We start from the raw sequence: 26,505 nt of genomic DNA, 5'->3' as shown, positions 1-26,505 counted from the left end.
TTGAAAGTCCGTAATTTTATTTACAAAGTATTGAGGCCATATTTTAATGGCTAAAGATACTCTCGCCAATCCAGTGAATAATTAAAATGACTTGGATCTTGATAGGTACCTACTCTCGTTTTCCTGGAGAAGATTGCGTAAAATGCCATCTTGAGTTTTACAGACAGACAGACAGACAGAAATTTAGATGAGACTTGTTTCGGCTTCTTTAATGTATAAAACGTAAGAATAACCTAACAATTTATGATTCTGAGCAATGTACAGACAAAACTCTTAATTTTATTTATATAGATGTTTTAAGTTGTTGATACAGCAATTACATGTGTTGAACTTGTTTTAGCTTATCTGGTACGATGAGCACTGTGAGTGTTTTGGCTTGGGTATTCTAAGGTCTTTTGAAATCCACAAAACAGTTTTCACTAGTTTCAATCGCACCAAAAAAAAAAAAAAACTTAAAATAAACTGATAATGGATGAGGCATGGGTTATCACGGTTCAACAAAGGCCATCCTCCCTAAATTTCTTTCGAGGTTAAATCAATGAGTCCACTCTTAACACTACACTTCAACATTGTTGTTGGGAAATGTTTCTGGAACGACAAGAGTGTTGCTCAAGTAAAATTTACCGAACCCGAGTAAAATACAAAGAACCCCAATCTTTATGAACTCACATTCTTTTGTTCTCGACATAGCCTTTCACATCACTTTCACTGGTCGCTACTTGAAATCTTGTAACATAGATCCACGATTTTTTACTAACAGCTTGGAAGATACCATTGCCATTACCATTCCTAACAACCAATTTATTGCTGTAAGTGATCTTTGGACCTTTCGCTATTTTAGGGCGAGATTGTATAGGACTACGATGATGAACAACATGAGTAAAACCTTCTTCATCACATTCACTGCCACTCTGCCTGTGTTCTTCACTACCAGTAGGGGTAGGCCTACCTAGATTACAAAGATATGTGCTATATAGTGGTTTAAATTACCTTGTTACTGTCAAAACGATCCTTTGTACAGTACTTTTGACAGTAACAAGGTAATTTAAACCACTATATTGTTAATTCAAACGATCCAGAGGCCATTCCACGATGAAGGGTATGTGCCCATCCTGGGTGCCAAATTTATTGACACTCTGCACTTGTATTATACACCTAGTGTCCCTTTAATTCAAAACCACGTACAAACACATATTGTTAATAGTTTTAAAACCCCGATATAGTGTGCGTAACCACAATGTTACTTATGTTTAATTAGTTTTGTTTTAGTTTACCTATTCAATGATAAGGAATGTCTCGGCTGGTGGGTGGTGACATTCCTTCAGTTTTAAAAACAATTGACTGTCTCAGATTTTTAGTCATGTTGATTCATATATTTCAAAATCAAAACGTTTCTAATTTAACTCTAAATTCATGTTTGTGTTAAAATATGCACAGCAAACCTGCTGACGAAGCAAAATTCCAATTTCCCTAATTGGATTCCTACTAAAATATTTCCATAAACAAAACAAATTTATTTCCCAGTTCGAATAACATTAGACTTATGATTTAACCAGTAATTAGGTTTGCTGCTATGGGGACAAATATGTTTAGTTTTGGGTGAAATAAATAAATTAACCAAATTTATATATATGGACAACATATATCCATAAGCAAGCAAACTACAACAGTTTACTTAATTTTCATAAGAATGGCATGGGAATTCTAAATTTACAATTTTTGGAATTGAAACTCATTTAAGTTTCTCACGACCTGATCCTTCAACCCAAATTTCATGAAAATCGGACCAAAATTAATCGCGTTATCGTGTTCACGGACACACATATACATAATAATTTTAACCAATAATGTTTTTAGCATCTGTGGACATCAAAATGAAAAATTAAATCGGTCCCAGGCCTAGGTCTTACCGTGCCACGGTAATAGCTACTTTCCTATAGGGTAATTCGCTAAAAATCTAGATGTGTTGAGGTTGAAATGAAAATAAAACAGCTGGGCATTCTGAATTTTTAACTAGAAAAGTAAACAAATGTAAGCAAATTTTTTTGCGTTTCAATGAAGTAAATAAATAATTAAATGTTGAAGTATAACAGTAAATCTATTAAATTGTATGTAGTTAACCTTTTATATCAGCTAAATAAATGTGTTAAGGTCATCATGCATACTACGAATATTGCAAACTAAATCAGTTAAATTAGGCCTAATATGAATATAATACTTCATTCACATAATATCCACTAGTAAAGGTATTAAATTGCATTTATTAGGTACGCTAACTCTCACACTTCGCCTCTGCGAGGTTAAAAAATCAAGCAGCAGACACAGTAAATCCATGAACCGGCAACTGGGCGCTCGAAGTCAACTATGATATCGTTGCTCGAAGTTGCGTTGGACATGTACAATGGGAAACAATGCTATTGTTTGCACTTCCGTTGGTACCTAACGCAGATTTTTAGGGCTCGATATTGCCACTAGGAGCAGCACACTACTAGGCTAAAAACTTCCCACGCTAAACTCCATATGGCTGCCTATTTCTTTATTTTACTTCATCTATGATTGTACATTGTCTGTGCTATGGCTAGTAGGAGATACGTTTTTATTACTGCATCAGCTGGAGACAGTCTCTGAAGATCTGCTTCAACCATTTGTTGTCAAACATTGATCTCGTAAAATAGTGAAATTATTTTTCATAAGAAAATTTTCTTTTAGATAAAAAAATCACAGGTAAAACATTTTAACCATAGTAGTAACACCATTATAGCTTACAAAGTTGATGAGTGATAGTTCACATAATTTTTAGCACATTTGACGGATAAACTTTTTTTGAATTCGTCATATTATAAGTGTATGAAAATTCATATATCTGTGTATCAAAATCTACTTATCTCATTTCTGTTTAATGGAAGTTATACAATTTCAATGATACCGGTACTTTAATACTATGATATTTAATGATACCGAAGTCTTACAGCTATACGGTAATAAAACTGTGCATAAATTTATCTTACAAGTAAGTTTGCTACCAATTGATATTGTACGACAATTAATCTCTATTTTACTGCAGTACTTAGAATTCTACTTCTAGTCACATTAAACCTACCATATTTACTTTTGGGCTAGTGACTTAATTATTGTATTATGGAATAGTGTAGTCATTTATTTCTTTAGTTTCTATGATGTATCTCTATTTTGTAGAAATCAATTATGCAATCATAACAACGGAAATACTGCATCATTCCATTTTATGGTGACTTATAATTTATTTTACATATGAAAAAATTTTAAGCTAATGCAATAATTAGTACAATTAGAACCATTGAATATTGAATAATTTAAACATTAATCGAAGATGAAGCGGTTGACAACTTGAAACAGTTGTTAGACTAGGCCTAGTTGCCTTCAATAATTGCAATGCAAATTGTATGCACTGAGGTTGGCAAACAGTGTTCACAGTGTGCAGGCACTTTGGATGTCGTGCACTTGGACGTCGTGCAACTGGCAGAGGCTTTGGACGTGGTGCAAATGATATTTTTTTGCAATTAAATAGTGCACTGTTTCACGACGTCCAAAGCTTGTAGAAAGACTATATTTTTGGCAGTTACAGTGTACTTTTGGACGTCGTGCAACAACTCAAAAATTATGTTTTGGACGTTGTGGCACTGAATAATATTATTGGACGTTGTGCAATGCATCCTAACAAACTCAGGTGGACTATAGACTGCCTGCCTGGCAGCAGATATCTTCCTTCCTTCTTTCTTTCTTCACGAGACTGTGCATCGTCAAATCGTAATGACCCAATTAGTATCTCTGTAGCGTTTTTAAGACATGGATGCCCGAAATATGGGTCGGCTGAACTCATCTTTCGTGAATAGGGATTTCATTTTCTCGTCATTTGATTTAAGAATTTACCATAGTAACAATAGGCCAATCAGGGCATTCATCTCTTCAATATTGGTATCCCGGTAGTTACTTCTATTGGTATTAGCTGACAGACGTAGCCTTATACTGGCTAACTTTATGTTAGTGCTTCTAACTATACTTGAAATGATTTCATCGTAAAAAAAAGACTCCAAACTCCAAACTTCACGCTTATACGGATTGTTGCCCAACGCCCTAGCTGGTAGTTTCATTGCTTGTAATCTAGTTGTAATTATATTTCTAGCAGGAGTTCTTACGTTTGTTGGGCGTGGTTTACTTTTTCATGCGTTTGGTGGTCCGAATTCCTTCTTCCCCAGACGTTCCAAAAAATACTCAGGAAGATCGACACCTTCAGCAACTGCATTGATAATGTTCTCAGCATTATTTTCAAGATCGAGCAGGCTGGCATCATCCTCATCTTCTGATAAACTGGAAACTTGCCGGTTCCCTTCGTCTGACAAAACATAGTACGGATCAGCATCCGAATCATCAACTTCACTAAAGTCACTATTATCTTCACTGTCGTCTGCCATCAATCTTAGTATCTGATCACTAAAATCTGGATCACCAGGTCTTACACCTCGGCTAGGATCACCATCTAGCCATTTTGTATCACTAGGTGTTTAGTTTTTTACAAAAACAGCAAAACTGAACCAATTTCACATTAGCCTGTAGACAAAACACAAGGTATATTTTACCCATCGTTGCTAGCCGGTAAGCAAAACACGCGGTAGATCTGACCGACAGTTGCCAGCCGGTAAGTGAAACACACGGTAAACCTGACTGACCGTATTCACACAAAACGCCTGTTCCATACAACGCACGCGCGAAAACTGGGTGTAAGTGGCCTTGAGGGACAGAATAGGGTAGGGGAGGAAGGTAAGGGCGCAATAGCTCTCAGGGTCAAGCAATTTAGCCACTATTACAGCGCAAAATTACCCATCGGTCAATTTAACTGATGTTTCGTTGTAAGTGTTAAAAGAAAAGGTTGTTGAAAATTGTAGTTTAGTAAATAGATTTTGAACACCATGTGATTAAGAGTAATATTACTCAAAGGTCATGTAAGAACCGTAATTGCCACGGATGAGACTAAAGTAAAAATTGTTCGATTAAATACAGCATTGAATTAATAGCTCAGCAATTTCAGGTTCAAGACGACCCAAACGAAGATGAATCATACAACCTTATACAAAGAGAATCACTACTTACAACTCTGCTGGAGCTGTTTGGCGAGACTACTCTCAAGAAACTGGATTCCCCCAAAAGTATACCCTCGTAAGTGATGTGATTGTTACAAGTGGGAGCTATAATACACTCCTCCAGTCCATATCAAGTGTTGTTGCAACTGTTAGTACCAGTAACAAGTTAAGGTACCTGTTGCATGGTCTTTTCAGCTAGCTGCCAGAGGTAATTAAGGTCGTAAAAATTTAATAAAGTTATTATGGCTGATAACAATCTACCAACCATGTAACCATACGATTGGAACTTCCAGCCAGAGCTGCTTTGAGGATTGGAAATATTCCTTGGGTTGATAAGATTTTAGGGGGCCTAAATCTTAATAAAAAAATATAAGGGCATATAAAAAAATAAAGGATTGCCTTTACACATTCATTACTACAAACATAAAAACTAGAGCGTTTTTACATCTCTGATTTTGCTGCTCTTTTGACATCACAAAAAGAATGCTCTGCAATTTATAAGGTAGTACTTAACACGTTCAGCCCGACGGAAATTAGTTGTCAGTTTTTGAACTTACCATAGCTCCGACATGTGCCACCGGTGGCGCACGGCCAACTTTCCAAAACTCCGACGTGTGCCACCGGTGGCGCACTGTTTCCATTTGATTTGATGATTTTTAGAAGTGCGTTCGGAGCTTTTCTGAGTTATATAAACTGTGTATTCGTAGTTTAAGTTTATAAAAACACATTGTGGCCACCTGTGGCGCACGTGCAATTTTTTTTTTACCAAACCACACTTTGAAAAATGGTCCCGTTTTTTAGAACTTTCTTACAATTACATTTTTACCTTATATTATACCTAATGTTTAATAGGGTAAATAAATAACAAATTAATTTAATGAGAACAAGTTTTATTGAATACAAAAATGCTTCAGTGTTATCAAAATTGTGTAGAAATGTAAAATATTGTTTTGTAATGTAGTTATTATAAAAAGGTTGCTTGTTTATTATTATGAGTTACAATAAGAAAATAAAAATGCCATGAATGTAACATCCCTAATAATTGATTTACATAATTTGAAACACGTTAAGTCCATGTCTTTAGTCCTTAGTGGTTCTTATTAAAACATTGTATACACATAAATGGGTTTCCTTCGCATTCATTGCAGAAAGTTACTACTCTTTTTGCTAGCTTCCTAGCTTTTTCGGTACCTTTTTCTTTTGCCATGTCCTTGTAGCAAAATACACATCTTTTCCTATTTTTTCAGACAGGTCCCTCCAGCTTGGTCAACTCGTGCTTACGTTTCCTAGAGTTTGCCCGTCCAGCTCCTGGTGTCCCCACGTCTGAAGCCATTCCCTCTTCTTCAGCAGACTCAAGAGTCAGCAGTTCCTCAATGATCTTCTCTCTGAACCACAGCATGTCTTTTTTCTTGCTACCAAACTGGTTAGATACCACAAAGGCATTAACAACACTTGTGCCAAGTAGTATCTCCAAGGCTACCTTTTTGTACCAAGCAAGGGATTTTCGTAAGGGAGTGTAGTAGGACGCCATCTGGTCTGAGAAGTCAACCCCCTTTTTTGCCTGATTGTAGGCTAAGACTGACGTTGGTTTCATAATAATCTCTCCTTTTTTATTTCGCTTAGTAGACTTGACAAGAGTGTCTGTATCTTCGGGTCTCGTGGAAATCATCATGACCACTCTCTTGTCCCTCCACTTCATACACTTAACTCCAGAGGTGTTTTCTTTGGCAATCATTTCCCCTTTAGATAACTTCTCATTCACGACGACCTTGGGGTTTTCTTTTCGGTCCACACGGAGCTTGCCGCACAGGTAGGTTTTGTTCTGTAGCAGCAAACTGGCAAGTTTTACAGAATTGTAAAAATTATCGGCATACAAGGTATGGCCAGCTTTCAATTCATTTTCCAGCATGGCCCTCATTGGCAAGAATATCAGACTTTCCAGCATATACTTTAATTTTGAAAGTGTAACCGTTTGTCGAGCACAGTTTGTACAGCTTCACATGTGATTTTCCTGGCAAATATTGCCTGAATATGAGCCTTCCTCGCCACGGAACCATTGATTCGTCAATAACAAGATTTTCATCTGGTACGAGGATTTCCCTGAACTTCATGTTCAGTAGGGTACCCAAGTTTTTTATTCTGGCTAGCCGAGGCTCACTTGAATCGGGCGCTTCGTTGTTGTGGAAGTGAAGACATTTCATTAGACAATCAAACCGATCTCTGGTCATGGTTTTTTTATAACCTGGTTTCCATACATAGGATTTTTAGACCAATACATTTTACGTTGCGGCATTGGACAAATGCCCATAATCATTAAAATACCAAGAAGTTTTTTGGTTTCGTCTGTTGTGCAGTCCACCCATTTTTTCATAGGTGATCGCTTTTTGGGACTTTTTTACTTAAATACTGGTGAGCATACCTATTGGTCTCAGTAACAATGAGGTTCAGTACTTCGTCATCAATGAACTGAGAAAATAGTTTGAATGGTTCATCAGTTTGACAATCACGTGTTAACCCTGATTCTGCAGTGAATGGATATTGCCTACAAGATTGTTTGAACTCAGTCCATTCAAGCAAATTTCGCACAAAATCATTGTGAATATCACTCACCACTGCTTGTACGGGATCGACTTTGACTTCTCTTTCCGTGCTACCTGCTTCCTCCTCAACTTGGTTATGATTCCAATGTCCAATGTCACTTTCCACAGACTCATCACTTAGGCCTACACTTATAACATCAGTGTCACTGTCACTGTGATTATCAGATGGAACATATTCACTTCCCGACACTGAAAAATTGGACAAGTCACTTACATCATCAATAGCACGATCAATACCAGACAGAGGTGCCCATCCCCCCCAAACCGAGAGGCGCAACCTGAATTGTAGTTTTTCAAATTACAATTCAGAAACTGTATTGTCAGCCAACATGTGCTCAAAATACTCGGTGAATTACTCTACTCCAACACAGTATTGTAACTGTACAATATATTAGGTGGCGTTAATTTTTACAGGGCTTAAGAATTCAAACAGCTTTAAGAGCATTAATAATACTTTGACAAAAAGTATCTGGTTTCAAAATTATAGGCAGAGAGTCACGAAATAGGGCAGACTTGTTGCTCGCCACTCCCAGGCTGCCTTCTACAAAAATCGCCGGGCAAAATACACAAAATACCTTAATTGCCACTAGGCCTAGCACAAAAGGTTTTTGTGACGAAGTAATCTTATAATTCATTTTGATAGCCCCAGGATTGCCTTTTATGACTAATAGTGGTAGAAACGCATCTTGTCAGACAATCCTTAATAATATATGTACGGTAGTGTCGTATTTTACTTGCTACATATGTTTTGGCGGTTCTTTAACATATTTAGACTTCCATATGTAACATACACCATCGTCAGACTTACAAAAGGATCGACTTCTGGATGTGTCGTCAGAATATGTTACAAACATTTAACACAAAACACGAAACGATTACAGATAGGCCTATCAATTTTATTCATGCGAGGACATTGCTGCGGGCAGGACTGAAGTAAACTACTGAATCAGGTTATGACAGACCGACGTGGTCTCTGGATTGTCGTCCGCGTTTTTAACAGATGTCAGGACTAATTAATTGTAGTGACAGAGGAGAGTGTTGGAAATATAATGAGATTCACAATTGAGTTTTCCATTCAAAACTATTGACAATAACCAATTTTTATGCTGGATATAAATGATGGTCTCGAAATTCTACATTACTGCGTGAAAAGAAATTTATTAAATACTTTGGAAGAGTTTGGAATACCAGTATATAAATAAATAAAACTAGTGACAGCACACAATTTTTGAGTCAAAACACTCAATTATGAATCATAAGTCATAAGTCATAAGTCATAAGCTGAACTGATTCAGTTTACTTCCAGTCCTGCCCGTGCCAATGTACTCTTGTGCATTGATAGGCATATCTGTAATCGTTTTGTGTTTGTAACGTACTCTGACGACACCTCCAGAAGTGGATCTTTTTAAAGGCCTAAGACTGACGATGGTGGAGTTAAAGAACCACCAAAACATATGTAGCAAGTAAAAGTCAGCGAACACAGAAGAAAAAATGTCGACACTAGTACATAATTAAGGATTGTCTGATAAGGTGCGTTTTACCATTCTTGGAAGCAATCTTAATTACGAATGGCAGAATGTTGTTGGTGTTGATAGTGATAGTGAGCTACTTAGAAAAAGTTTTTCAGTCTGATTATACAAAATTCTACATTCATTATGACAGCTAACAAAAAAATACCCCCCCCCCCCTAAATTCTCCCTAAAGAAGTCCCCCCCCAAAAATTCCTGTGGCGCAAACGCGCCACGGTCCCCCCTCTCTGGGCACCCCTGATACCAGAGCTATCCATTTTGTAGACTGTAACTAGGCAAAACACCTTACTGACACAGTGGCAGACCAAAGAAGGTGGGAACATTTGATAAACCACCTGCTGAGTGCTGCACTCATGCGGCAGTTCCAATAACTAACAGTATGGTATTCATCACTTCTCCGCCTGCCGCGCCATCGGCAAGTAGAGCGTGTGGCGCACGTCGACTGGCAGGATCTCCCGAATACGCACCGGTCGACGTGCGCCATCGGTGGTACACTCATAAAACTACGTAATTTCACACTCATAACAAAGTTTTAGTGCAAACAAGACAATATAAAAAGATTTTTTTTTAATCCTATTAATATTACATGTTAATTTAGTTTCGTCTTTTTGGTTAAGTACTGTATCTGGTATCGTATTTTTAATCAGTCCCTAAATCCCGACGTGTACCACCGGTGGTACACTTCGGGCTACTGATTATTTTCAGTATGCATATGTATATTCAGTATACTATAAATGGGGTGCCTCTCCATCAACTCATCCAGCGAAAAGCTCTGAAATAGCAACAAAAACATTGCTCAACGCTCCCCCAGGTAGAATATGCTCATCCATCCTTGTGTTTTTTTTTTTATTTTGCTGTTGATGGCATCGCCGTCCAGCTGATATGGCGTGCATGAGTCATTGACTTTGTGAGCGCTGACAAAGAATAACACAATATCACTTCCCTTCTCCCGCTCCACCCCCTACAGTTAGGATAGGGTCCATAAGTAATAGAATTTATGGGCACTGAGACACTGGCCAACACAATATAACTTTGTTTCTCCCCCTCCTTCCCCCTACAGATAGGATAGGGTGTATGAGTAATGGACTTTGTGGGCACTGAGACACTGACCAACACAATATCACATTGCTTCTCCACCTACATCAAGGATAGGGTGTATGAGTAGTGGACTTTGTGGGCACTGAGACACTAACAAACACAATATCACATTGCTTCTCCACCTACATCATGGATAGGGTGTATGAGTAATGGACTTTGTGGGCACTGATACACTGACAAACACAATATCACATTGCTTCTCCACCTACATCAAGGATAGGGTGAATGAGTAATGGACTTTGTGGGCACTGAGACACTAACCAACACAATATCACATTGCTTCTCCACCTACATCAAGGATAGGGTGTATGAGTAATGGACTTTGTGGGCACTGAGACACTGACCAACACAATATCACATTGCTTCTCCCCCTACATCAAGGATAGGGTGTATGAGTAATGGACTTTGTGGGCACTGATACACTGACCAACACAATATCACATTGCTTCTCCTCCTACAGCAAGGATGGTGGCTGGGCTTTGTGGGCGCTGAGACACTGACCAACACAAGATCACTTAGCTTCTACCGCTCCTCCCCCTACAGTTACGATATGCTCTATTAGTAATAGGCTTCGTGGGGGCTCAGACACTGACTAACACAATATCACTTAGCTTCTCCTCCTACGGCAAGGATAGTGGCTGGGCTTTGTGGGCGCTCAGACACTGACCAACACAATATCACATTGCTTCTCCTCCTACAGCAAGGATAGTGGCTGGGCTTTGTGGGCGCTGAGACACTGACCAACACAAGATCACTTAGCTTCTACCGCTCCTCCCCCTACAGTTACGATATGGTCTATTAGTAATAGGCTTCTTGGGCGCTCAGACACTGACCAACACAATATCACTTAGCTTCTCCTCCTACGGCAAGGATAGTGGCTGGGCTTCGTGGGCGCTGAGACACTGACCAACACAAGATCACTTAGCTTCTACCGCTCCTCCCCCTACAGTTACGATATGGTATATTAGTAATGGGCTTTGTGGGCGCTGAGACACTGACCAACACAAGATCACTTAGCTTCTACCGCTCCTCCCCCTACAGTTACGATATGGTCTATTAGTAATAGGCTTCTTGGGCGCTCAGACACTGACCAACACAATATCACTTAGCTTCTCCTCCTACAGCAAGGATAGTGGCTGGGCTTTGTGGGCGCTGAGACACTGACCAACACAAGATCACTTAGCTTCTACTGCTCCTCCACCTACAGGTTCGATATGGTCTATTAGTAATAGGCTTCTTGGGCACTGAGACACTGACCAACACAATATCACTTAGCTTCTCCTCCTACGGCAAGGATAGTGGCTGGGCTTTGTGGGCACTGAGACACTGACCAACACAATATCACATTGCTTCTCCCCCTACAGCAAGGATAGGGTGTATGAGTAATGGACTTTGTGGGCACTGATACACTGACAAACACAATATCACATTGCTTCTCCCCCTACATCAAGGATAGGGTGTATGAGTAATGGACTTTGTGGGCACTGATACACTGACAAACACAATATCACATTGCTTCTCCCCCTACATCAAGGATAGGGTGTATGAGTAATGGACTTTGTGGGCACTGATACACTGACAAACACAATATCACATTGCTTCTCCCCCTACATCAAGGATAGGGTGTATGAGTAATGGACTTTGTGGGCACTGATACACTGATCAACACAATATCACATTGCTTCTCCTCCTACAGCAAGGATAGTGGCTGGGCTTTGTGGGCGCTGAGACACTGACCAACACAAGATCACTTAGCTTCTACCGCTCCTCCCCCTACAGTTACGATATGGTCTTATTAGTAATAGGCTTCTTGGGCGCTCAGACACTGACCAACACAATATCACTTAGCTTCTCCTCCTACAGCAAGGATAGTGGCTGGGCTTTGTGGGCGCTGAGACACTGACCAACACAAGATCACTTAGCTTCTACCGCTCCTCCCCCTACAGTTACGATATGGTCTTATTAGTAATAGGCTTCTTGGGCGCTCAGACACTGACCAACACAATATCACTTAGCTTCTCCTCCTACAGCAAGGATAGTGGCTGGGCTTTGTGGGCGCTGAGACACTGACCAACACAAGATCACTTAGCTTCTACCGCTCCTCCCCCTACAGTTACGATATGGTCTATTAGTAATAGGCTTCTTGGGCACTCAGACACTGACCAACACAATATCACTTAGCTTCTCCTCCTACGGCAAGGATAGTGGCTGGGCTTTGTGGGCGCTGAGACACTGACCAACACTAGATCACTTAGCTTCTACCGCTCCTCCCCCTACAGTTACGATATGGTATATTAGTAATGGGCTTTGTGGGCGCTGAGACACTGACCAACACAAGATCACTTAGCTTCTACCGCTCCTCCCCCTACAGTTACGATATGGTATATTAGTAATGGGCTTTGTGGGTCCTGAGACACTGACCAACACAAGATCTAAAAGAAAACACTCTGTGTTTATAATGATGATTTACCACTACCCAATTGGTTGAATATGTTTTACAAAATTTGTTATTAGTACCGGTAGTGCTTGTAATTTGGACTAATAAAATTTGGTTCAGGTTTGTACCTTTACTTACTGCTAAGTTAAGCCTAGATTAAATATACTTATAGAAAGACAAATGATTAAGCGGAAGGATTTCTTTACAATACAAATTTAATGAAATAAGAATAAGTTAAGTTAGGATATTACAATGATGAATGGGGTTTGATATTTAAATGAACAGATACAGGGTCGCCATCTTGGTTAGCCTAGCTCAGTAAAACAGAACAATGAGTTTACAATAAGATATTTTAAGTTTAATTACGTAAATCTCAGGGAGGGGAACTCGGCTGGCTAAAAAGATCTTCAAATATTTTAATTTATAAAATAAAATATGTTAATCATTATGAAAAATTGGATAATTTTGATATTGCCCTTAGGCTTGGATAAGTAAGTTAAATAATCAAACAATGAATAGAATGCGAAAATTTATCAAAGTTGAATTTAGTTCTCTTGTTCAAATTGTTTTTCTAGAATTATTCTTGATGAAAATAAAGTAGTTTTAGAATTCAAATAATTAGGTTCGATCAGAAAGTAAATAAAATAGGTCTGTATTAAGTTGAATTTCTTGAAGTTGGGCTAAGCCTTATACAAAATGGAGAGTTCTCACCAGATCTTCAGTAATAGTGTCCAATTTATATAAATCTTGAGGTGGCAGTAAAAATTTGAAATGAAAAAAAATGTATATATAAAAGGTAAACTGTTCTTCTGTTGTTAAGTTAATGTTAAGTTAAATAATTTTAATCACTTTGACTGTTTAAATGTTAGGGATTATACCCTCACTGAATTTAAGGTGTTGATGCTGCCATGTCCCAATAGAGAAGGAGGAAATTTTTTTCATTTCACACAGGATGTTGATCAGTTCATTGTAGAAGCCAGCAGCTGTCTTCTTTCTTCATCACTTGCACATGCACTAATAATCAGGCTTTTGGATATTAATTTAATGTTGGGGTTTTAGAAATAATTTATACTATATTAATAATTTTGAATAAAAGTGTTATTGCAACTATGGACTTAATTACAGGTTACAGGTTTTTATAAACAATAATATTTGTTGAATATATACAATATATTTTAAAATGTGGTGATGGTTTCTGAGGGGTGATTAAAGGATAATATAATTTAAATTTACTATACATTTTCTGACAATTTATTTAAATAGGCTATATGGCGAATTTTGGTACAATAAAAGAAGTAGAATTATATAACTAAAATGAATGAATGAAGTGAATGGGCTATATGACATGTAACATTGCAGATCACTTAACTTCTACCGCTCCTCCCCCTACAGTTAGGATATGGTCTATTAGTAATGGGCTTTGTGGGCGCTCAGACACTGACCAACACAATATCACTTCGCTTCTCCTGCTCCTCTCTCTACAGAAAGGATAGAGTCTATGAGTATTGAGTATAGAGCTTTGAGGGCACTCAGACACTGACCAACACAATATCACTTCGCTTCTCCCTCTACAGAAGCTCGTCAATTCCAACTCCCCTGTCATCTTCCTCACCTTCTCAATAAAATCAAAAGGCTAATGACAAGAGCCAATGGAGAGATTAATAATATGATTTTTATCTTTGTTTCAGGAGAGAAACCATTTTATTAAGTGACACAATAACAGCTTATAAATCTGGGGATTTAGGATTAGTGTGCAAGACTGGAGATTCCGAGGAACTGTTGCCTAGGGAAAGTACAGAAACATTAAAATCATCGTCCAAGAGTAAATAGGTAACATTATATTCAATTGTATTGAAGGAAAAACTAGGTTTGGTAATAGTTTGAAATTCTAGATTCTAGAGATTTGAAACCATTTGCAATGAAAGATCTAAATTATTAGCAATTCCAAAACAGTGATTTAATATCATTGGTGTATAATTAGTCTAATTGATTTTCTGTTAATTGCATTACTAAACAAGTTATCCAATTAAGTTGGCTATATTTGAAATAAAATGAATGGTGTAAATATGTGACATAAATACATGCTTCACCACAAAACTGGTTTTGTTTCTTAGCAATTTTAGCATGAACAAAAAATTAAACTTTTAATCATATGACTTGTGTGTATAATTTAACCCCCTAACTCCACTTATTTTTTAAAATTCTGGAACCTCAAATTACAAGCATAAGGTTCAGGCTATTCTCATGTTGTAATATTTATTTATAACTTTTTAAATAAATTTGGATAGCTAATGTTACTATGGTTAAATAAATAAATAAATCAATAATAACAATTTATTTTGATTTTGTAACCGTTGGTGATTCTTCAATTCTGTGACTTGGTTTGACAAACTTCTTGACTTTCCTTCTGTGGCATCTGGAAAAATTAAGAATATATTATAAATCATACATGATGAAGACCATTATAATTTTTGTCACAGTAACTACTGTGACCAAATAGTAACATACGATCATAGTTGTTATATAGACATCTAATTGTTTGATACTGCAGGGTCAATATTAGGTTACAGCAATGAAAATAATACATTGATTCTTAGTAATTTTAACAGTAATTTTAATAGGAAGTCTAGTGTAGATATAAAGTCAATGGTTCAAGGTTCTAGATCAACCTCTTTTGAGTTAAAATCTCCCTAGTATTAGGAGAGGTCCAGAACTTAAGGAAATGGAGGATGCTAACATTGTTCTTTCTGATGTGGCTAGATCCGATGTAACAATTGAAGTATTAATTGGTGCAGATGTTGCTGGTAAGTTGTTCACAGGTAACAAAGTTCAGCTGAATAGTGGACTTGTCGCAATGGAAACTTTTCTAGGCTGGACATTAATAGGTCGCTTATCTAGTGTTGTGGAAACTGATAACAGTAAGATAGAATGCAATACATCATGTGTTACTATGTTTTCTTTTAGTGATCCTTCTGAGGATATTTCGATGTTCTGGAAATTAGAGACACTTGGTATTACTGATCCCGTTGAACAGGAGTCAAAAGAAGAGTTACATGAGATGACACTAGAACATTTTAAGAATACGGTGAAGAGTGAGGTGATAACAAAGAAGGTCATAATGAAGTGTGCCTATCTTTGGTTGAGGATTGTAACATACATCCTAATAACTTGGAACTTTCAAAGAAACAACTTCAATCAACAACCGATAAGACTACAAATAATGGTTATTTTAATAAGTATCAACAAGTTTTTAGAAGTCGGCAGAGTGAAGGAATCACTGAATCAGTTCCCCGTAACGAGGTAGATCACATCAAGCAGTTCATACCACATAGAACAGTTTCTCAAGGACAGTGCGACTACACCAGTGAGACCCGTATTTGGTGCTTCAGCACATGTTAAACGGTGGGAGTCAAACAATCAACATTCTCCAATGAGAGTTTTGAAGAAAACTAGTTTGAACTATAAAGAAATGTCATCTACATTATGCGAATGTGAAAGTGTTATCAATGCTCGACCGCTTACTTACATGTCGGATGATCTGAATGAATTGAGTCCCATCACTCCATCAATGTTTTTTAAAGATATAAGAGATGTGACACAACCCGATTTAGACGCTATTGAGGAGATTAATTTACCGAAGAAAGCTGTATACAGAAAGAAAATAAGAGAAGGGCTGAATCCAAGATTCAGAATCGAGTATATTGGTAAATTATTACACCATAATAATGTCAAAAGTTACAGAGAACCTGAAGTGGGGGAAATAGTACTGATGGTAATGATTTTGGCAAGCGGATAAACTGGGTGATTGCCAGAATCATTGAAGTAATGAAAGGAAGAGATGGAATCGTACGCACAGTAATATTGAAGACACCGGACAATGAATTGATTCGCCGAGTAAAACATTTATAACCATTGGAAATATACTCTAATGAAGAGAGAAAAGTAGTTACAAGAAGAAGTACACGACCTAAAGTACAAGTTAATCAACCATAAGTTAATTAACTTGGGTGGGAGGATGTTATATATGCTGAGTTGGTTAAACTTACTGGTTTTAAATTGCCAGCTGTTGTCAATGTTTTTATATTTAGTCTAGTCATATTTGAGAAATTACCTAAAAAAACTCTTATACGTGTAAAACTAGGTACGTATATTGAGTTTTACTTCCGGAATAAAATACTAAAAGTCCTCGAAAAAAAACTTGTGCTACGGCCGCCATCTTGGAAAATGGCGTCCAAAAACTATTCATCGTATAAAAAAACATAAAATGTGAAACATGTTCGCCAAAGAAAGAGCTACAACTTTCGTATTTAGAATATTTCGATACAATTAACCGTTTAGCCATAAAATGCAATATTCAGAAAATACATTTGAAAATTCGTAAAAAAAACATTTATTTCCAATAAAAAAGTTTTTAAAAAATTATTTAAAAAATATTTTATTATTTTAATTTAAAAATTAGAATGTTCTGAACATTTTCATTGTTGCTAGACTACCATAATAAACTAGCATAATAATAATAACGCGGAAACTCTTAGCAAGCAGTAGAACTTCAGTCTGATGATGAATAAGATTGGGTCAATTACGTAACAGGATACAATGATAATTGATTGAATAAAAAAAATTATTAATTGTATTAAAGGGGTTTGTTTTTTTTACTACATACAATATCAACCTATTTCCACTGATTTAAAGGGTGTTTTAAAAGAATGCCGGGATATTAAATGATAATTGTTTGTGTACTTTTTAAGGTAACTAAACGTTTTATACTTCAAATTGAAGCTAAAATAACTAAGTTTTATTTCCCTTGTAGCAAGGGAGGAAACTTTGGCCTTTGCATGCGCAAAACAGGTGTACGGTGGTAGGCCTTTATTGTGACTCATGCGCTTGACGCCAGTCGCCAGCACGACGGTTTACGGCACAACAGAAGACACAAATTCCAATCTGTGGTTCGCATAGTTTATATCTATTGCTAAATTAAACTAAATTTAAATCTCCTTGATGATAAAGAAACTTGAAGCTGGTTTGAAAAGACATTCACCTGGCTAATAACAAGCGATGACATAGTCGAAGAAATCCGACAATTCTGCATCAGAAGCTCGAAAAAATCGATTGCCCAACGAATTCTTCAGTTGAACAAACCTAAATTGGTCACTTGATGATGTTATCTATAAAAGATGAAGTCGTTGTGCCGAAAATATTGAGTTAAGGTATCAGATAAACCCGCCGATCGCCTTAAGCATGCATACTTTGCCAGTTTTACGATCATAGGCCTATAAGATTGATAAAAATCTGAATTTTATTAAATCATTTCAAATTGTATCAACAAATTAGAATTAGAATGCCTACTAATAATTAAAACACTTGTTATTAATTTTAATGAAAAAATGTAAACAAAAGTTAGTAGAGTTGTGTGTTGTCTTTTAAAGAAGACGAGTGTACATGTTGCTCGAATTCGAGCAATTGCAAAGTATTACAGGAGTTATTTCAAAATGAATAACAGTCATATTTACAATGAGTTTAAAAGAGTCAACTCAAATATTACCGCGGTGTGTAACTCAGACCATGTTTATCTTCGTTATTGAAAAACCTAAAGCATTCCGTCCGGTTTTCTCCTTCTCAAAATGCCTCGCTGTACAGGCAACACAGGTCAATTGAGAACGAATAGTGGGCCAATTGAGAACGCAAAGTCGTTTTGGGGTAGTGTTAGGGCGCATTTGTAACCTAATAGTTGAGATTGTCCAGGGTCAGGTGCTGACTGTGATAAGTTAAGCCTATTTTACGCGCCACTATGTGTAGCTGCGGTCGTTATCACGATTACACCTCCTGTCAGTCCTGGCTATGTTTCGTTGTCGTCGCGTCGGAGGCATTTAAAAGAAAAAAACAACAAATAAACAAATTATAACTACACAAAACAACGATAAATGCACAAATTTAAGTTACAATCATGCCAACACGATCCGTCATAGCGACACAAAACAACGATAATTACACAAATTTAAGGTACAACCATACTAACGCGATCCGTCTTTAAGGTTATGTTAACACAAACTCAAATAGTAAATAAATATACTTAATGCGTTTCATTGAATTGAAAAATAAATAACAGCTATTAAATTATACAGCTGATCAAAATGTAAACAATTATGTTCTTCATAAGGATAACATGGGAACTTTCAAAGCCACTGGGGCAGAGCCCAAGGGACTTTTTCAAAAATGTAAGGCCAGTTTGCAAATCTACGCAACACGCTCTTTCCAATGAGACGTCAATGGTTAAAATCGGTTAAGAAATGGCGGAGGAGTTCAACCGACAAAGTTTCATGTAGCGTATTAATTATATAGATGTTAACCCTTCTAGTGCTACAAAGTCGCTGACCGCGACGATGTATCCTACAGTTACCATAAAACAAATAAATTTGTGAAGAAACATAACCTATTTTTACACAGAAGTGAACTTTTAATATAACATTTAATGTGAAGTGACAAATACAACAGTACAACAGCTGACCAGCTGATTTATAGCCAGTGCTGCCAAAGTATTTTGCGTGCATACGACGTTGCCTGCATGTTACGCGCTCACTATTTCGTGCCTTCACGTTGCAAATCTGGAGTGAGACAAAGTAATTAGAGTGAGACAATGTTAACATTGTCTCACTGATGAGCGAATTGGCCACTTTGCTTTCTCAAATCAGTGAGAGAACATGTACATTGTTAGGTAACTGTAGGAAAAAGTTAGTAGAGTTGTGTGTTGTCTTTTAAAGAAGATGTTAACCCTTCTAGTGCTACAAAGTCGCTGACCGCGACGATGTATTTTTACCTTAAAGTGCTACTAGAGCGACTATTCTTATTTCGTAAAGTACGCATTGATGCCGTGAACTTATTGACTGGTTGATTCATCAGTATGATCCAAAGGCTTCAAATTATCGATCGTCGGTCATTTCCCTCCATTACTGTCGCTAGTGGTCAGCTGTTTACTTTTTAATTCTTTGTTTCTTTGTGCGCAGTGACTGACAACGAATTATGTTTTACGTTTGCGCTGTTGTTTGTTTAAAACAAAGTTAAGTTATGTTTTCTAAAGTTAGTATGTGTAGTGTTTTTACATATATAGTTATTGTAAGTGATTCATTTTCATAAAACCAAAACAAATACAATATAAAGTGCATTGTTGGTGAATGTTCTCCATAGCCTTGAGAGTGTAAACAATGGATCGTGATAACACGTTTTCTATTATAAGAAACATTGTATGACGTGTAATGGCATAATTTTTGTATCAAAATGATCACTACAGTATCCTACTTACAGTGGTTACCATATAATCATTGTAAAAAAATCCTCGAGTTTTTATTTCATTTGTAAAATAAGATAACATTTATTTGTAAAAAAATGTTGTTGGTGTAGGCTACCTAAAATCTAACAATTGGGTCATTACTTTTTAGTAGTGATGTGTCAAAGCCAAATCTCAAAACCATCAAAACTTTGGAAAAGTTTTGGTTTCGAGATTCGATAGGCGAGTTTCGAGATTCAAAAGTTTTGAAATTGGAAGTTTTGGCACTTTTATTTTTTTAAATGCTGACATTTTTTGTGTAATTATTATTGTTTATAACGACCCTGATGTTTACACACAAGCTGTTAGCAATGGAGCAAACACGTCATCTCCATTAATACTAATGAAACAAGTCAATTGTATTCTGAACTGAACTGCAAAAGGCATCTTAAATACTGGAACAGCTTACAATTCAGTTTCATTTTCATATCAATTTTCAAAATTTGTTAAACAAAAGTAATATTTACCAATATTCATGTTTATTTCAATGTCAAGAATTTCATTTATTTGTTAGCATTGTTAACTTTGTTGTTTATAAAAAAATATGTTATTTTGGGTTAGAAGTTTATCCGTCACATTTATGTTATTATATGTCGTTCAGGAGTCAAATCTCTTTCAGTTTTGATCGCATAATCATAATGAAAATGCTATCATTACCTGTATTCATCAACTTGACCAGGTAACTAAATAGTTTCGCGTTCATGTTTTGAGATTTGAGATTCGGGATTTGATTTTTTAAGTTTAGGTTTTGGATTCGAGATTCGAAATTTCTAGTTTTGACCATCACTACTTTTTAGTGCATTTATTTGTTTAAAAGACAAAAAAGATTTGGTTCAAATATATAAAGAAATTAGGGAGATATGATTTTTTTTTTTTCTAAGAGCTTGCTTATTTGGTCAAAATACCCTAGCACTTTTCAGCATGGCGCTGTCAGTGACTCTGTAGCACTAAAAAGGTTAAATGGTTCAAATAAATTATTGTTATTGCCTACTTTCACTGAGTAATTTTTTGTCAGTTTCATTTGTAACAGTAAGATTGTAAACTTGATGAAGAAAGAAAGTGGATACTGAATTTACTCTCATTAGTTAAACCTATTAACTGAAAACTAAAGTGAAGTAGGTAAACCAAACAATTTTCAACTAATCCACTGACTTTTCACTTTACCGGACTTCTCCCAAAAGACCACTAAGGAAAAATGTTTTCACAGCCCTTTTTACACTCCTAACCCATTTCCACACACTTTACCCTTCCCACAGTCATCACATTAGAGCCATGACCTTCATTAAAAAATTCACTGACCTTATCTCGCTCACAGCGAAGATTCAATAATTTAAAACTTTTAAAACACACAGAAAAGCGTACACGCTTGTGATTAACACGTTATCTACAGAGCAGTAAATTGTGTCATTCTGTTCACAAATTATGCAAGTAAGCGGCGAGGAGCCTCGTTGCAGCGTACACATGATCTACGGAGCTATACGCAGAAACGGCCCTTACTTTAAAAACCACCCTCATTCATACATTCTTAGGATGCTAGGCACGAGTTGTTTTCCACATTACTTCAGGCTAGACCTAGGGGTTGTGGCATTATCACTTAGATCAAATCTATTGGTGATTTGGTGGGATTTGAAATTATTTTTTTTTTGCCTCAGAAACCGAAGTCCCTTGCTCTAACCACTAGACCAGCTTGCTCCCCCGTTCATTCATGATAAAGACATAAAAGGACGCAACATCAGAAAAAATAAATTAATAATGCAATAAAAAGGGTTAAAAACACTATACTGTAATTTCTTTTCCTTTTAAGGTTTAATATATCCAGGGCCGGATTTAGCATTTTGGCACCCCTAGGCCCGAATAATTTTCCGCCCCCTAGACTGGTCACAGTTATCATGCCCATAGGCCTAAGTTAATTGCTTGAATACCACTCCTTGTCGGAATTTTATCATTGAAAGGTTTTTTGAAGAATTGACTGATTTAGCCTTAACAAAATGCCGTCTTAAACACTTTTAGCAAGTTTCATTTAATGCTTTTAGTAAATGCTCACGCTTGTGGGTCTAAAACAAAACACTCCAACCCACAGAGAATTCCTGCAAAAAACATGGCCATTGATTCCAATACCAGGCCCAAATACATTAACTTCATACAGTACGTGATACCATAGATTAAACATACTCCTTTAGTAGATTTGTCATCATTATGAATTAGCTGGAAACAATTATTTTTATTTAAACTTAGTTTATCCAAAATAAAATAATATAATCATTAACAATAGGTCGTCTCCTGGTTATATTACAAGAAATTAAGACACACATCATTAGAACTAACCCTAAAATAATAGAAACAAAAGTATGTCAAAACTAACGTCCAGTGTCACCAACGTGAACTAAACTTCCCTGGTGGTACTGCATCTAGGTTATATTTACAAAGCAAAACTGAGTCCTACCGACGATCGCGCCGTGACCGCGGAGTCATGCCGACGATCGTGCCGTGATCGCGAGTAATACCGACGATCATGCCGTGACCGCGAGTCATACCGACGATCGCCCCGTGAACGCGGTCATTTTTAAGATCACACCGTGACTGCCAGTCATTTCGACCGCGAGTCACAAGTTTCTATAGGTACCTGTAAATTGTTACCCATTTTTTGTTTTTTTTTTATAGATCAGTGCCACAAACGATAAAAATGGATTTTGTATGTCTTTTTTGGTAAGTGAAATACTCAAGACTTTCTTTTTATACACAGAAAAAAATCCCGTCCCGTCCCGTCCCGAAAATCAGGAAGGAAATAAAAATCCTGTCCCGTCCCGTCCCGAACTAAAAATTGAATCCCGTCCATCCCTAGTTTAAATCTACTAACAATTATTTCTTCGAACTTCTGAATCAGATTGCTTTATTAGCCAGAGTTTTTTTTATCAACTACGACTATTTATTTTTAGATATTAAAAAAAAAAATTCCTCTCGTTCTTGCTCCCTCTGGGAGCTCGCGCCCATAGGCCTGGGCCTACCGGGCCTATTGGGAAATCCGGGCCTGAATATATCAGCAGTGAATAGAACGTTAAACCTAAAACATATAAACAGTTATTTGAGTTTAGATCTGTCCAGATTTGCTAGTGCTTGTGCAAACAAAAACGGGTTCTATTTTGTTTGCATGAACTTTAAGCCAGTCAAGTTTAAGGGTGTGTGTAGAATGTGGTAGAAAGGAATACCAAGAATATTATAAATACTTACTTGAGTTGTTTCGCAGTGACCTCTAGGACATTTCGCTTCTGCATGCTGTAGTATCGATCAACCAGTATATTTCCCTCAGGTTTCAAGGCGCGGAGATTTCCAGTTATTTCATGAGGTCTACTAAATGGTAAATCTGGTTCTTCAAATTTCCTTTTGGATAGCTTTTTCGTCATGTTCTCTTCAGATGCTTTCTTTTTAGCACGTTTCTCCCTAACTGCAGCCCACTTTTGCTCTTTCTCAGTTATCTCCTTTTCCATTCTCCTCAACCTGAAAGACATTCACAAATGAAATCATAGAAGACAGGCTTCTATAATTTTTTTTTTAAATTTAAATCAAATTAATACATTCTACCAGTGCACAGGTCTCTTAAACACCTTCCCAGACAGCACACTTTATCCCAGGGACATCCCATAGTAGTCCCATATGTCCTGAGAATGTCTCGGGATATGTACGCTATCCTCAGGATATCCCGCAAAATCCTGGGACGAGTACGAAATCCACAGGATATCCTACAATATACCGTAATGTCCCGGGATTTGTAAGTTAACCTCAGGATATCCGGTAAAGTCCCGGGATATGTACGAATGCCATAGGATATCCCAGAATGTCCCATGACATCCCGGGACATGTACAAAATCCACTGGATATCCTGTAATGTCCCGGTAACAAACTGAAGAAAAAAAATACTACCACTGATGAAATGTATATCTAAATTTAAATGTTCAACAAGGCCAATATATAATAATTTGTTTTTTTCACTAGTGCTTTCAGAAACTTGGTTTCCATCTTCAGGCTGTGTTTACACTTGTACAAAAAGTAAATATTTACTTAATAAATTAATTTTAAACAAAGTTAAAACAGATGATTTAAAGGATATTGGAAAAATAAAAAATAATATTAGAAAAATTAATCTTTTGAACTTTGGATATGTGACAGTGTTGTTCTTGATGTAATTATTTTCAGTAATTCCGAATTTATAATTGGGCCGTCTTCATTATTTAACAAATAATTTTGGTCTGTTTTTTTCTAAAAATAAGATTCCCACGCATTAAGATGTTGAGGTTTTATAATTTATTTTAAAAGTTTAAGGTTTCCCAGATTGAAAATATGTCTTGTTAATACTATGGCTAGCAAAGGTTGACTTTACTTTACTGACATATTACTACCACTGAGTTCAGGAAAACTAGAGTTCTATCATAGTTGTGTGAAATGTGAATTTAATTCTAACTTTAAATTAATAAAACAACCAAAAACTAATTTTAATCATATAACAATCAATTATAACAGTGCTAATCTAATGGTGATTAAATAATCTATATTCAAATACCAGTATCCCCTCCAACTACCAGAAAAACAATTCAACTACTTGAGGCCTAAACAGATTAACAGAATCATATATAGCCTATACTGTAGTATCAAAAATATTTTAAGTATTGCGACCATTGCAACTGTCGGCTACTCTTTCTTAAACCACTTGAAAACACCCATAATCATCAAGCGCATATAGTTTAGGAGGTAAGGTAAGAGGCTCATAAGGCGAAGGTACCAGGTTCAAAACCCGTCTGGGCCAAAAACCTTTTTCTCGTTTTTTCTTCAAAATTTGTGTTTATTAACTATTTAATCAATTTACTAAACTTATAATTAAGCTTTTCATACTAAATCTATATTATTTTGTGTTTTATATGTTCAGGCCCAGACCACACTTTATCCCAGGGACATCCCATAGTAGTCCCATATGTCCTGAGAATGTCCTGAGGACTACCCTGGGATGACCTCGGATATCCCACGGATATACGTGTGAGCTTATCCGTAGGACATCCCCGGGCGGGGACATTACGCATTCCTGTGGATATCCTGGGATATCCCAGGTTGACCATAGGACCACTATGGGATATCTTGCATATCCTGTCGCAATATCTGTGGGATGTCCTGAGGAGAAAGTGTGCTGTCTGGGTTGAACCAAAAGAAAATTTTATTTAATCAAAATAAATTATTCTATTTTACATGGAAACATAACAAACATTTTTTTATGGGTAATTTACTCCCAAATCCTTATTAATTTGATAATTTTTTTTGGGCTTTCCACAAATTCAGTGCCAGAATTACCACTAGGCCGATTAGGCTGTGTCCAAAAGCCGCAAATAAAAGGGAGTCACAGTGTATATTTTAAGAACAAATTTTGTTCAATAAAATCCATGGCTGCGGTAATTTTTTTTTGTGGGAGATGTTTATAATTTTGCCAAGATTACGGGAAAGATAATCCCTACACTTGGGTTGGTTTAGCTTACGTCCACAAGTACCCTAAATCTGGCACTGCTCAAACTTTTACTACAATAAAATCTGAGATAAAAATACTGTATATTGTTTCATTCTAGCAGACACTTAACAAACATTTTTTAGTCTGGCACATTCTAAAACCTGAAGAAATCACAACATCAATATCTCTACTAAAGTATAATGTATGACTGTTCTGTGATTCAAAACGATTGCCTTGCATATAGATCAGCATGTTATTGAAATGTAGATGTGGGGAAGTTGCTGAATTGTTTGCGACCTACTTATAAACATCAGCTGTTTTTTTCTTTTCAATTCGTTGCTTGAGTTTTTCTAGAGCTTCTTTCTTGGCTTCCTTTTGTTTTCGCCTGGTCTTCAGAGTTTTCTTCTTGGAAAAAGATGTTGGAGGATTGATGGCCATGTATTCTCCACCATTTTCGTTATCAAGATCACCTGATGGATTTAGGCCTTCAGACATTTCTGTCATCCATCTTTGCTAAAATTATAGAAACAACAATGTCAATGACTTAACAGGAGAAACTTTTAAGAGAAATGTTATTTTTTTCATTCTGAAATCACTACCAGCAGTGGATATCTTTGAAAGGATAGTAAATGAGATTGTGCTTTTGATCTAAAACAAATATTGAATTGCAGTGATTCAAAATACAAATTAAAGGTTTAGCGGCATATTTGGCAAAAGGGTATACAATCTTAACAAACAAATTTATTGACAGAGGAGAAATCTATACATCCACCTTATATTACTATTATCAAGAAAAGATGGTGTCTGTGTGTTTGTATGAGCTAAACTTAAAAACTACTGAACCGACTGGGCTCAAATTGGACAAAAATAAAGCTACAGCTCTGAGGATACATAGAAATAAGTCAACAATATTTGTAT

The 26,505-nt window shown here is 36.6% G+C and overlaps 2 protein-coding genes across 2 annotated transcripts in view; one reads left to right on the top strand and one right to left on the bottom strand.

The window, feature by feature from the left end:
• LOC128982891 (cilia- and flagella-associated protein 157-like) overlaps positions 1–14,951 on the top strand; it is a 77,261-nt gene extending 62,310 nt beyond the window's left edge. Inside the window, exons 9-10 of the mRNA XM_054401947.1 lie at positions 5,066–5,193; positions 14,470–14,951. Coding sequence (XP_054257922.1) covers positions 5,066–5,193; positions 14,470–14,611 — 270 coding nt within the window. The 3' untranslated portion in view covers positions 14,612–14,951. The remainder of the gene's footprint in view (positions 1–5,065; positions 5,194–14,469) is intronic.
• Positions 14,952–15,101: 150 nt separating this feature from the next.
• The window catches only part of LOC128982899 (ribosome biogenesis protein NOP53-like), a 99,353-nt gene continuing 87,949 nt past the window's right edge, over positions 15,102–26,505 (bottom strand). Inside the window, exons 5-7 of the mRNA XM_054401961.1 lie at positions 25,889–26,100; positions 23,331–23,597; positions 15,102–15,197 (exon numbers count right to left, since the gene is read on the bottom strand). Coding sequence (XP_054257936.1) covers positions 15,116–15,197; positions 23,331–23,597; positions 25,889–26,100 — 561 coding nt within the window. The 3' untranslated portion in view covers positions 15,102–15,115. The remainder of the gene's footprint in view (positions 15,198–23,330; positions 23,598–25,888; positions 26,101–26,505) is intronic.

Source organism: Macrosteles quadrilineatus, unplaced genomic scaffold, assembly GCF_028750875.1.
Source record: "Macrosteles quadrilineatus isolate MER2022 unplaced genomic scaffold, UCM_ALF_1.0 Scaffold_1__1_contigs__length_201487025, whole genome shotgun sequence".
Taxonomy (NCBI): Eukaryota; Metazoa; Arthropoda; class Insecta; order Hemiptera; family Cicadellidae; genus Macrosteles; species Macrosteles quadrilineatus.
The sequence above is the reverse complement of the archived record's forward strand: the minus strand, read 5'-3'. Positions and strand labels throughout refer to the sequence as shown.